At 36.9% G+C, this 13655-nt stretch overlaps 1 protein-coding gene across 1 annotated transcript in view; it reads left to right on the top strand.

Annotated features, from left to right (window-relative positions):
• Window positions 1-4096: 4096 nt before the first annotated feature.
• Window positions 4097-13655, top strand: part of LOC112115933 (mesoderm induction early response protein 1) — a 29126-nt gene continuing 19567 nt past the window's right edge. The window contains exons 1-2 of the mRNA XM_029912349.1: window positions 4097-4282; window positions 7808-7978. Of these exons, the coding sequence (XP_029768209.1) occupies window positions 4184-4282; window positions 7808-7978 (270 nt within the window). The 5' untranslated portion in view covers window positions 4097-4183. The remainder of the gene's footprint in view (window positions 4283-7807; window positions 7979-13655) is intronic.

Below are 13655 nucleotides of genomic sequence, written 5' to 3'. Positions count from 1 at the left end.
TCACGTTTGGAAAAATTGCTAATCTGAAAGCAGCTTTCTTTCCGAGTTGCATTAGAAGGTTTATTTCAATGCAATTTACGTTGGGGGAAGGGGGATGCTGGAAATGCCTTATGCAGGTCATGGGCTGCTAAAGTGAGTCAGTATGGAGATTTAACCTATATAGAGCCTCTATAATAAAAGGTCTTTGCTGAAGTATAGACTTTTTTATATTCCAGAATTGTAAAATATTGTTTGCAGTATAATGTCAATACAATTTCCTGTTTTTCTGACAAACTAGCATTACACTATTGATTACACATTACTGATTTATACCTGCCTCTGGAGATTTCCATTACTTGCATCTGAAGAAGTGAGGTTCTTACCCACAAAAGCTTATGCTCCCAATACTTCTGTTAGTCTTAAAGGTGCCACAGGACCCTCTGTTGCTTTTTAGCATTACACTAGTGCTTGGGCAGGACCAGATGGCTTTTAAGAAAACTTTCAAACTTCTCCCAGTTTTGGGTCACAGATTGATATCTAATAGTTTGTCTCCTTCCTAAGCTTTACATGAACTTCCTGTTGCAGTTTCTTCTTTTTCTTTTTTGAAGGGGGAAAAAAAAGTTTTTAGTATTTTATCTAAATATAAATGGGGCTTTTTTGTGATGTACTACTTATAGTTTGGGAGATGGGGGGCTATTTAACTTGGTTTCAGAATTGCTGTATTTTATACTCTCAGGAACTCAATTATTGCTTCACAAAATGGGGAATTCTTCCCATTAGGTTAAATATAGCAAGGCTGGAAGTATAAAGAAGGAAATGAATCTTGTTTGTTGTTTTAAACCCACTTAGAATGGCTAAGATGTTTCTGATATATTGGTGAAAAAGTGACTGTCAATTCACTGCTTATTTATAATTGTTTGTATCAGATCAGCTATTGAATTCACCTTCTATGTTTGTTTGTACAGACTTAATATGGAAAAACTAATTTATTTTTTTCTTTGTAGCCTTCTCTTCAGTCTTCAAGCCCAGGTAAAAATTTTAATGTAGTATTATGTTTGAGAGGGAGGGGAACACTTCAGTAAAATGCCAGTCATTACCTTCTATTTTTTTTAATATTATTGCTATTGGAATTAACAGTGCAAAGTTGAAATTAGAGGCATTGCATATTCCCAGTTACTACAGGGTTATCACTGTTGTATGGTTCTAATTTTTAATTAGGTTTGTTAATTGAATAATTAAATCGTTTTTAAATCTTAAAAATAACATACACCTTTGAAAGTATCTTTCCTATGCATCTTACGTTGTCTTACGTAAACCATTAGACAGTGAAGATGACCGCTTCCAATTTGATTTTTAATCATTGTTATATTTTGGCATACTTTAATTATTTGTAGTGATTGTAATTCGTTCTAGTTATTATATTTTATATTTGTCATTTAAAAGACACAAATAGGAATATGTATACTAACTGTATTTTTCATTTCCATACATCACAAAACCATCACACAATTTGACATAATTGGCAGCCTTTGATTAGTAGATGACCAGTACGGAAAGTGCAGAAATTTATGTGGGTCAAGATTAAGGTCAATTTACAGAGCATTGTCGTTTGCATAGCAGCTACTTGTATGTATTATGTCTATAATTTGACTAGTACATAATACAAGACTAGTGACCGTTATATTTGTCCCATGTTTTCCATGCATGAAATTCACTCACATTAGCAGGAAAACCAAAGGCTTTTTTTCACTGATCCTGCAGTACACTCTGTGGACTGTAATCAATAGGAGCATATTTGCTTCTATGGATTACTGAAAAAAAAAAAAAGGAATTTCCATCACATCTCTTTTAAAAACTGGTTGATGTCTGATCTGATATGATTAACTCATTTCTGCTGGGCTTTTTAGTGTGCAGTGTTGTAATAAAGACTGAGTGCTTGCTTTTTCACACCTTGCTACTACAGTAACCAGTGTTAATTATATAACGCTTTGTCCAAGATGATTGTCCTTGTCAAGATTAACATCCTAGTAGTTTAAATGCAAGCCTTCCAACATTAGCAGCTTCACTTTTTTGTTGGACTACCTTGTCTTGAACAGTTATACCATTTAACTATGCTTTAGCAATAAAAGCAGTACAAACCGCTAGTGTAGATGCAGTTATATCAGTATAAGGCCTTTTTTACTTCTATAACTATATCCACGCTAGGGGCTGTACTGGTATAGTTATTTCAGCAAAAAAATCACGCCTACATATACTGGTGTTCCGTGAGAAACTGGAATTTCTTTTAGAATTCGTGTCAGCGGATATTTTTGCTACTTTAGGTAATAAATATGCTGCTTTTGGTTATGAAATTATCTGTTCAGCAAATAGATGTTTTCTGCAAATTATGGGGAGATCATTTCAAATGAAAGCCAGACTCTGCTCTGCTGCAAGTCCTACAAAAGATCAGGTTTTGGCATTGGAAGCTACTGCATCAACAAAAGCAATCAAATCTTTAATTTTTAAGATTTTACAGAGCATCATTGTTCAGTAGTGTTCTTTCATGTAGTGAAAATACCAAACAAAATAATTCAGTACATTATGTAATTGTATAGCAGCATGCATGACTACCTAATAGTGTCAGGTACTATAAAAAGTTGGAAATGTTTATTAAAATAAGTGATTTTTCCATTCCTTTAACATGCAAATTCATGTTTTAAACAATTTTTTTTTCTTGGAGATCTCTTAATGTCTTTCTGTGATGTAAATTGTCACCGTCAGTGACTTCATAACCTGAAGACATTTACTAAGCTTCCCATTGCAAAGTAGATGCTAAATTTCACTGTTAATATCCCTGGACTACAACATATTTGAAAACTTAAATATTGCTAAAACTCATTTAATGATAGTTGATGCACTTGATATTTTAAAATGGATTTATAAACATTAATGCTCATAACACCACTGTGAGCTACATATCACTTTTTACAGATTTGGAAACTGAAACACAGATGAAGTTACTTGCCCAAGGCAAGTAGTTAGAAGTGCTGGGATTATAAATCAATAGTTCGTGGGTTTCAGCATTGTGCTCAGTCTGTTAGCAATCTGCCTTTCATTTATTTTTTCACTTATTACTGCTAATTGTTACTATATCTAGACTTTTTTACAAAGAATCATGCGAAAGGGGGGAAAAAACAAAAAAGGTAGAAAATTGCCTGAATGCCAAGGTCTTGACCAAGTGTGCAAAGTCTTAAAACTTCCTTCTAATCTATAATTATGAATAACAATACTCCATTCATGTCCTTTCAGTTTTAAGAATGGTACCTTCCAAGAAGCCAAGAAAATTCCCTTCATGTACATCATGGTCAATATTTGTAGTAATTTACCCAGTGTAGAACTCTGGTGCAGGCTGTTGAATATCTCAGCTTTTGAAGACACCAACCCCTAAATTATCAGTTGTATAGAGATTAAGCTGAGGGCTGTGTGTAGCAGCAGTTGGTGTCATGCAACTGTGCAGTACTTTGAAAACGGAAGTCAAACCCTCACCTTTGATTATTTCTGTAGCTTTTGACCATCTAAACAGAGTATGAACCTCTCCTTTGAATAAATAGGACAGTTGAATTCTTTAAAACTTCAGACTTTGCAAACATCTTTCGTGTCTAGATTTTATTTTAGTTTGGTTATTGTTGAAATTTTTATTCATACCAAGTAGGGCTGTCGATTAACCGCAGTTAACTCACGCAATTAACTCAAAAATTAATCGCGATTTAAAAAAATTAATTGCGATTAATCGCAGTTTTAATTGCACTGTTAAATAATAGAATACCAATTTAAATTTAAATATTTGGATGTTTTTCTACATTTCCAAACATATTGATTTCAATTACAACACAGAATACAAAGTGTATAGTGCTCACTTTATATTATTTTTTATTATAAATATTTGCACTGTAAAAATGATAAAATAAATAGTATTCAGTTCACCTCATACAAGTACTGTAGTGCAATTGAAAATGTAGAAAAATCCCAAAATATTTAAATAAATGGTATTCTATTATTGTTTAGCAGTGCAATTAATAGCGATTAATTTTTGTAATCGCTTGACAGCCCTAAAACCAAGCTAACTCCTTAAACCCATGATGTGATTGATCAAATTCTTTTCAAATTTTTTATACTAGGAGGTTCAGCAACATCTGATGACCATGAATTTGACCCGTCGGCTGATATGCTGGTTCATGATTTTGATGATGAACGGACATTAGAAGAGGAGGAAATGATGGAAGGAGAAACAAACTTCAGTTCTGAAATAGAGGATCTTACAAGGGTAAATGGCACTTATGGGTTATAAAACAAAAATATCATTTATGCAAGATGATTACATTTTGTTGGATTTTGATCACAAATACATTGGTGAACAAATAAATCCTAGGAATGGTGACCTGTTGAGGTACTTCGCAATTAAAAAATCTGTAGCAAAGAAGCTGATGTCTATATAATAGACTGCAATGCTTGTTGAGGTATAGTTTTTTTGTTTATACCTATTGGTGTAGATGTCCTATTTTAGACCTATCATAAACGAAGTGCTCTAGCTAAATGTTTGTTTTACATAAATTGATTACTACATGTTAGTTTCAAATTTCTGTAAATAAACTCCTTCGTTCCATAACTTTTTTTAATTTTACATTTTAAATTCTTTGTACAAACATTCATCCTCATACCACTCCTGTGATGAAATAAGTAGTATTCACCCCATTCTGTAGGTGGGGAAACTGAGACAGGGATTAAGCAATTTGCCCAAGGCCACATCATGAGTTGTCAGCAGAGCTGAGATTAGAACACCAATTAATGATGACTATGCATACATCTTAAAATGTGTACTGAAAATAATTGCATTCTAAGATTTATTTATTTTTATCTTGGGCTCTTGCTGTCATTTAAATACTGCTTTAAGTGGGCTCTTGGGGGATATGAACTTGGCAGAATTTTGACTTCAGTTGCAACTGGTTATTCAGTCAGGAACAATACTTTGTGGTTAAGGATGTTCATAATGAATTCTAAACTAGTTTAAATGTAGTCTGTGATTTCATTGGTTGAAAGGCTTTCAGCACGTGTAATTATCTTCAAATTTATATCTAAAGTACAATTTTCTTCAACTACAGTAAATCACTACCAGTTCAACTTTAAAAAGCTATTTAGCATGTTTAATCTTTAGTAACAATAATGAATGGTCACTTACATTTGTAATTGCAGGTTTGATATTAAAGATGAAAATGAAGTTAAGTAAATCAGTTTATTACAAATTTGGAGACACTTTGTCTAGAAAGGGTGAATTCTGGGAAATAAGATTCCTCAAGTATGTAGAGAGAGCTTTCAATACAATTGCTTTCCTTCCTTATATTTTATATAACTTTTTCAAGGGTCAGCTTGGTGGTATAGTTGTGTACTACCTTGTGATGCCATGGCAATGATCAAAGGTCAGGACCAGAGTTTGTTCCTTGGCAGGAGTTGGAAACTATGGTGGGTCTCCATGTTTTGGCTCTCTGCTGAGCAAGACAATGAGCAGTGTTGCTGTTTAGATCTAGGAGGGAGCATGTGCTACCCCTCTGTAGAGGAAGGGTGTTTATAAATTGGCCCTGTATTCCACTGTACAGTTATCAGCCTGTTGTGAATGGATCCTTGGATCCAAGCCAACTAGGTCTGGGCAGAATTTAGTCACTGGTTCTAGCTCTGGAACACTCTTCCCGGGCTCAGATCTCTTGTCTGACACCCTTCCTTGAGATATTGAATGCCACCATCCAGCTCCTGTATATCCTGAAACCAGTGTTAGACCTCCCAAGTCACATGCTCCATGAGTTCCACCTAGGTTGTGGGCACTCCGGGCTTACTAGTTTAACCCCTTCAGAGACCATGTAGTAGGAAAGAAGGGAACACAAGTTTAGCAAAGGAATTGCTTAACCATAGTGACTTTACTTTTAAAGCATTCAAGAGTTATAGATCTTTGAAAATAACAAAGTCCAGAGACATACCATCCCCTAGTCTGAGTTCACCCCTATTTATGAGTCCATGGTTTGTCAGCATTTCAGGCTGGGCAGTCTCTCTTGAAGTTCACATGTGGTGGTGATTGGCCCCCTATGGAGAGTATATCCTCCGTGGCCTTAAATAGGGCCTCAGACTCTGTGCCATGTGCTCACAATAAGAAGCTCCAGATCTAACTGTCATGTTTCTGTTCTCCTGCCCACTCTACCTTTGTAGGCCGCTGTGTAGGAAAAAAACAACATTGTTTCATGGGGGTGGGCCAGTAGCTGAGAAATGAAGTGATGGCCCTAGATTGCAGTCTTGATGGATCTCAGTTATAGTCCCTTCAAGGTGCCATACATCTTTCCTGGGCAGGGTAGCTCTCTGGGATACAATAACTGCCCTGGGGAAAGTTCAGACTTGTGCAGTTACAGTGCTTATATTTCTACAAATAGGACAACATAGAGATCATAATTTGATACCCACCTTGTCACAAATGGTTGCTAGAACCCGAAGCTTTTTGGAGTGTAATGGGGTAAGGCAGGCTCAGAGAATCCGCCTAAGTAAAGAGAGATAAAGTGGGTGAGGTAATATCTTTCACTGGACTACTATTGGTGAGAGAGACAAGCTTTCAAGCTATTCTTTCTTCTTTTGAAGAACTCTGTATATGTAAAAAATTTGCCACCTTACTCAACCAATCTGCTGCTTGTGTCCTGTCTACTGGCTTCATGATAAAATATATTTTTACTTTTTTGCTTTTTGGGAGCACTGTAATGCTAAGGGATTGTCAGCTGGATTCCTTGCTTCTTTGGGTACGTCCAGACTACCCGCTGTATCAGCGGGTAGTGATCGATTTATCGGGGATCGATATATCGTGTCTCGTTAAGACGCGATATATCGATTCCCCGAACGCGCTCCCCGTCGACTCCGGAATTCCACCGGAGTGAGCGGCGGTAGCGGAGTCAATGGGGGAGCCGTGGTCGTCGATCCCGCGCCGTGAGGACCCAAGGTAAATCAATCTAAGATACTTCGACTTCAGCTACGCTATTCACGTAGCTGAAGTTGCGTATCTTAGATCGATATCTCCCTCTCCCCCCGTGTAGAAGTTCGAAGTTCCAATTACAGGGCAAACCAGATGCACTTGTGCATCACCATTTAAGGCAGTGAGGTTATATAGGTGTTAGAGAGTATAATTTGGCCAGCACTTCTTACTAATGGTTCAGGAGAATGAAAGATCCAATGTTGAATTTGCAGGGCTGACAGTTAATGTTTTGTATTAAACTGAACACAACTGTTGATTAAAAAAAATTAGGAGCCATATGTAGTCATCTTTCAGAGTAGAACCTCTTTTAAATATAAAGACCTAAAAATGGACAAATATTTTAAAGGGTTACTTTTAACTGTGCACATTTGTAGACAATTTTTAGTAGTTTTATTTTAAAAAGTAGTGCAACAATGTGCTCAATAGTATTTACCTCTTGCCCGTGATGAAGAGCTGAGTGGTATCTGTGTGAACAGTGACCTGCTAGTCAGTATTATGCATAATTTGGGAATATGTATGCAAAATCAGGTTTAAATTCCTACACTGCTAGAAGTTCAAAGTCCTGCCATATGTCATTCAATAAGTAATTTTCCCCAGATTTATAAGGCTTCCAATTTTTTCCCAATGACCACATTTTCATGTTAGCTGAGATAGTCTTAACACATGCATTCCTCACATATTTGCCCATGCTAGGTTACGTGTAAAATACATATCTTAAAAATGTGGAGAAGGTCTGTGTAATGTGAAATGTCTTTGTGGAAGTCAAAACTTTGCTTGGTGGATGTTATTCAGGAAGGTGAAATGCCAATTAATGAACTACTTAGCCTTTATGGCTATGATGGTACAGTCCCACTCCCAGAAGACGAAGATGACGACGATGAGGAGGAAGAGGAGGAAGAGGAAGGAGAAGATGATGAAGATGTTGATAATGATGACAACAGTGGATGTAGTGGAGAAAACAAAGTAAGTGACTGTATTAATTGGAAAAAATTTCCCATTCAGTTGTCTAGTACTATGTCCTGAAATTCTGAACTAGTTTGCATGCTCCTTCTAGTTTAGTCACTAATAGTTCATAAAAGCCCTACATGGACATACAAGATGCCAAACCACAGCAGAACATAAAAACAGCCATCCTGGGTCAGACCAGTGGTCCATCTACCCCAGTATCCTGTCTTCTGACAGTGGCCGATTCCAGGTGCTTCAGAAGGAATGAACGGAACAGGCAGTCATTGAGTGATCCATTCCCTGTCATCCACTCCCAGCTTCTGGCAGTCAGAGGCTAGGGACACCCAGAGCATGGAGTTGCATCCCTGACCATCTTGGCTAATAGCCATTGATGGACCTATCCTCCATGAACTTATCTAGTTCTTTTCTGAACTCCATTATAGTTTTGACCTTCACAACATCCCTTGACAATGAGTTTCGCAGGTTGACTGTGCATTGTGTGAAGAAGTACTTCCTTTTGTGTGTGTTAAGCCTACTGCCTATTAATTTCATTGGGTGATCTCCAGTTCTTGTGTTCTGTGAATGATTAAATAACATTTTCTCCACACTAGTCACAATTTTATAGACCTTTATTATATCCCCTCTAGTCATCTCTTTTCCAAGTTGAAAAGTCCCAGTCTTTATCTTTTCTCCTACTGAAGCTGTTCCATGCCTTAATCATTTTTGTTGCCCTTCTCTGTACCTATTTCAATTCTAATGTGGTTTTTTTTTTTTTTTTTTTTTGAGATGGGGTGACCAGAACTGCATATAGTATTCAGAGTATGGGCATAGCATGAATTTATATAGTGGCATTTTGATATTTTCTGTTTTATTATCTGCTCCTTTCCTCATGGTTCCTAATGTTCTGTTAGCTTTTTTGACAGCCGCTGCACATTGAGCAGATGTTTTCAGAGAGCTATCAACAATGAGTCCAAGATTGTTGAGTGCTGACAGCTAATTTTTAGACCCCGTGATTTTGTATGTATAGTTCAGATTGTTTTCCAGTTTGCATTATTTTGCATTTATCAACATTTTGAATTTATCTGACATATTGTTGCCTAGTTCACCCAGTTTTGTGAGATCCCTTTGTAACTCTTCGCAGTCTGTTTTCAACTTAACTATCTTGAGTAATTTTGTATTGTCTGCAAATTTTGCCACCTCACTGTTTACCCCTTTTTCTGGATCATTTATAAATATGTGGAGAATCATTGGTCCCAGGACAGATCCCACTATTTACCTCTCTCCATTCTGACAATTGACCATTTATTCCTACCCTTTTTTTTTTTTCTATCTTCTAACCAGTTACTGATCCATGAGAGGACTTTCCCACTTATTCTAAGCACTTACTTTGCTTAAGAGCATTTGGTGAGGGACCATGTCAAAGGCTTTCTGAAGGTCCAAGTACATTATATCACCCTTATCCATATGTCTGTTAACCAATTCTGGTAGATTGGTGAGGCATGATTTCCCTTTACGAAAGCCATGTTGACTCTTCCCCAACAAATCATGTTCATCTAGGTGTCTGATAATTCTGTTTTTTACTATAGTTTTAACCAATTTGCCTGGTATTGAAGTTCGGCTTAGCAGCCTGAAATTGCCAGGATTGCCTCAGGAGCCTTTTTTTAAAAACAGGTGTTGCATTAACTATCCTCCAGTCATCTGGTACAGAAGCTGAAACAGAAATAGTTTGCACTATGTTGGGAGGCAAATCTATTATGAATACTTGCATGAATACTGCACTCTTAAACACTGCAGAATTGATTCCAAAAGGTCTCCAAATAGAAGTGTGGAAGAAGCAACAAATGGTACAGCCAATGGATCTTTGCGTAAGAGGTCCACATGGCCCAAACCTGAGTTGATTTTATCAGAGGACTGAATTAGGTGTTACTCCCCTCATCCCTCTTGCTTTATATCCAGTTGTAGTTGGTTAAGGATCAACTGCTAATGAGCTTTGGCCCTTTTACACATGTTGAACCATAACTGTTGTCTGCCAAGTTTCTTGCCGCTTCATTTAATACCTAGTCACTGTCAGATCCAGAATAAACTTGTCTAGATGGACCAGCAGTCTGACCCAGTCCAGCAATTTCTATTCTCCTATGAAAGGCACTTTTACTTGAACTTTGCTCACTTGTTCAGGAATGAGCTCTAAACATCTTCTCAATCTCATAAACCCTTGGTGTATTTCATCTTTATAGCATCAATTCTGGATGCTATAGAGACAAATTATAAATTGCATATACTGTAGCGTTATATACAACAGGATCATAGTCTGCTTTAAAGCATAGTGTCTGACTCTTCTGAAAACAATGTATTTTATATACTTGAGCCTATCATTATGGATGTGATAATTCAGTAGTTATTTTATTGATGAGGTGTGGCACTGAAATAAAAAGTCATCCCATGATGGTGGCAGATTTCCTGAATTTCTGAAATTCAGGCAATTTTAAATCACTTTTGACTGACATATTAAAGACTGACAGTGATTGTTCCTATATAATAAATAGTTAAAAATAAATGATCAAATATTTTGTGAGAATATATCATTATAATCATGGCCTCTTTAAAATGCAGTCCTATGAACTCTTAAGATAAACAAGCATCTTTTTAGAAGGCAGTTTTCTGCTTGCAGTTCTCCAGACCCTGCCTTTAACTATAGTTCTAATTATTCTGTGTTTGATTTCTTCTATACTGTCATGACATAATTATAACTTGGCCATTGTTGGTGGCCTTTTAAAGCATATAATCTTACAGTATTACAGTTGTAATATAAAATCCTTTGTACGGTTAATACCAAAAGGATCAAGGGAGGTTAGGAAACTTAGTATGGATTGAAAAAAGAAAATATTGTCCTTAATATAAATGTACTGTTTATTATAGCACTCACAACTGAGGATCTATCTCACCCATTTTATAGATATGGAAACTAAAGCATAGACAGGTTAAGTGACCTGCACAAGGTTGCATGATAGGTGTAAGGGTAATGAGATATAAATTATGGCCAGGATCACCTGTGCCTTTGAGGTTATTTAGCATTGTTGCTGTTTTGAGAAAGAAACCAATTTGGTATGATTTATGGATTCTATTAAGATCATGTGAAAGCAAATATAATTTAAATCAACATATCACTGTCTAAATTAATATAATTTTCCGAAACAAACAGGATGGAACAATACAATGATTAAATCTAAGGCTACGGTTGAGGTTGAATTGATTAATCAAGATATTAATAACATGAAATGGGATCTACAGTTGATCAGATGATCAAATCAACACAGTCAGTCATATCAGGAGTTCAATGAAATACATGATGAATCTTTGGTCTACTTTTGATTGCTTTTGGTCTAATTTCAGCTCTTAGGTTTAGTATGTGGATGAGGTGTTGGTGTCCTGTGATAAACAACAGGTCAAACTAGTCGATCTGGTGGTCCCTTCTGGCCATAAACTCTGACTCTAACCTTACACATAGTAACCCCGTACAGTCAAGGAGGCATAGTTTTTCTCAGCTTTTGAACTATTATTACACTCCTTCAAAGCACCATTAATTGAATGATGTACTCTATTTGCTCCCCTTCTGGCTAACTTATCTACTTTAATACAGTGGTGATCAGCAACTCATGATTCCCCTAGCGGGTAGAGTAATTTAATGCTGATACCTTTAAGAATGAAGGGTTACACTCTGTGATCTGTCACCTGCTTAGAATTTGAGTTGGTATCTAATTGTGTTCTTTTTAATATAGATTTACATAGTGCTACTACTTAAACATCTACATGTTCACATATATTCACACGTTAGAAAGGTTAGCCCCCTTACCACAGCAAGAAATTAGTTACTACACAAACCACCAGTTCTCTAATTAAAAGGTTGCCTTTACTTTCGTCCAGACCTAAGGACACAAGCTAAGGACACAGCTGTTTTTTGAGATCCTGTAATGTAAATCCCATTTAAGATAAAGGAAATTAAAGTTTATACATGCTAGGCCACTCTACAGTAGGCCCGCTTGCCTTACTTGGGTGTTTGGCTGAGCAAAGAATAGAGCTCTTTAACACAAACTCTTACATGTTTGGTCTCTGTTCAACATACGAGTGAAATCCTAGCAGCAATTTTTAGTTAAAAGATTAAAATATGTTGGAAAATTCTAACTATACTTCTAAAAATAGGGCTATAGCAAAAATGGCCGAAACATGGCATTTGCTTACTTCTTAAGGAGCATTAGTGCCTTACGTCAACCTCAATTTTTTGTTAAAATCTATCAAAGTTCTGACCATTTGAAAATTGCATGCTGAATAGAGTCCCAACTCCACAAGCTCATGTGTGGCTGGACCTTCTGTACCCTTGTCAGTATTCCATTGACACTTCCATGCCTTGTATCAATGCGGCTCTTGCCCACACGTATCAGTTTACAGGCTTGGAGCCTTTGGATGGAATGCACTGAGTACACGAGCAGCTCTTTAAAGCGTGAAAGTTTGTTCTTGTGATTTAAAAGCTCCCCGGTAAAAATTGCAAAGTCTGTGCAAGTTGAATAACTCTGAGAGAAGAAATTTTTAAGGTATGGATATTGTACTTAAGGAAACAAACAAAGCCGTAGAAAACAAATTTGGGGGCGGAGGAGGTGTACTTAATGCAACGTAGACGGTGAAAATTTAAAAGGAATGACATTAATTAAAAAATGAAAAGTTCCTATGGAACCATTGATTTGGCTGTATTGCATTTGGACTGTTTTTGATTTCCTGTTTACTTATGAAACTTGCAGTTTATATTCTGCTTTGTCATTAAAAGCATACAGGATGTGCACAATGTGTCTGAGATGTTGCAACAAATAAGTTTGAGCAAGTTGCATTAGTGATCTTCACCAAATGCATAAATCAATCCACTAACTCATTTTTTTAACCCTTCTCATGTAACTTTCTTTAATTCTAATATCTCCCACTATGGTGGTTTCATTTCTGTACAGCATCTGTTCTTTTAATATTTGATCTTTCTACCATTTTTACTTAACTCAGTGATGTTAGAATTGGAATATGCTGATATATTCTTCTTGTGGGGTGAAATCTAATTATTGAAGGTTTTTAAGATAACCTCACACCTTGAAGAGTAACTTTTTTTTGGCTACATCTACACTACAAGGTAGGGGTGTGATCCCAGCTCACATATACATACTTAGCGCAAGTATAAATAGCAGTATATCTGCAGTAGCATGGGCAACAGCACATCTTAGCTGTGCCAAGTACGCAGGGCCGGCACCAGCTTAACAAGTAGGTGCTTGGGGCGGCACCTGCGGCAATTTGGGGGCGGCAGGTCCCTTGCTCCCTCTGGGAGCAAAAGACCTGCTGCTGAACTGCCGCCGTCAAATTTTTTTTTTTTTGCTTGGGGCGGCAGAAATGCTGGAGCCGGCCCTGCAAGTACGTGCCCACATTGGGTTCAAGCAGGTTTATACTTGGCATGGCTGATCCATGCTGCCGCTGTCTGTGCTGCTGTGGCTATGCTACTATTTTTCACTCATGCCAACTCTCTGTAGGTGTATGCGAGCTGGGAATCTCATCCCTAGTTTGTAATGTAGATGTAGCCTTCCATGGGTTTAGAAATGATTATCCAGCGTTTCCTAATCCTGATATTAAAAGAACAGGAGTACTTGTGGCACCTTAGAGACTAACAAAT

The sequence above is a fragment of the Terrapene carolina genome, unplaced genomic scaffold, assembly GCF_002925995.2.
Source record: "Terrapene carolina triunguis isolate 2854851 unplaced genomic scaffold, T_m_triunguis-2.0 Scaffold210, whole genome shotgun sequence".
In the NCBI taxonomy this organism is placed as follows: Eukaryota; Metazoa; Chordata; order Testudines; family Emydidae; genus Terrapene; species Terrapene triunguis.
This window is presented reverse-complemented; position numbering and strand designations above follow the sequence as displayed.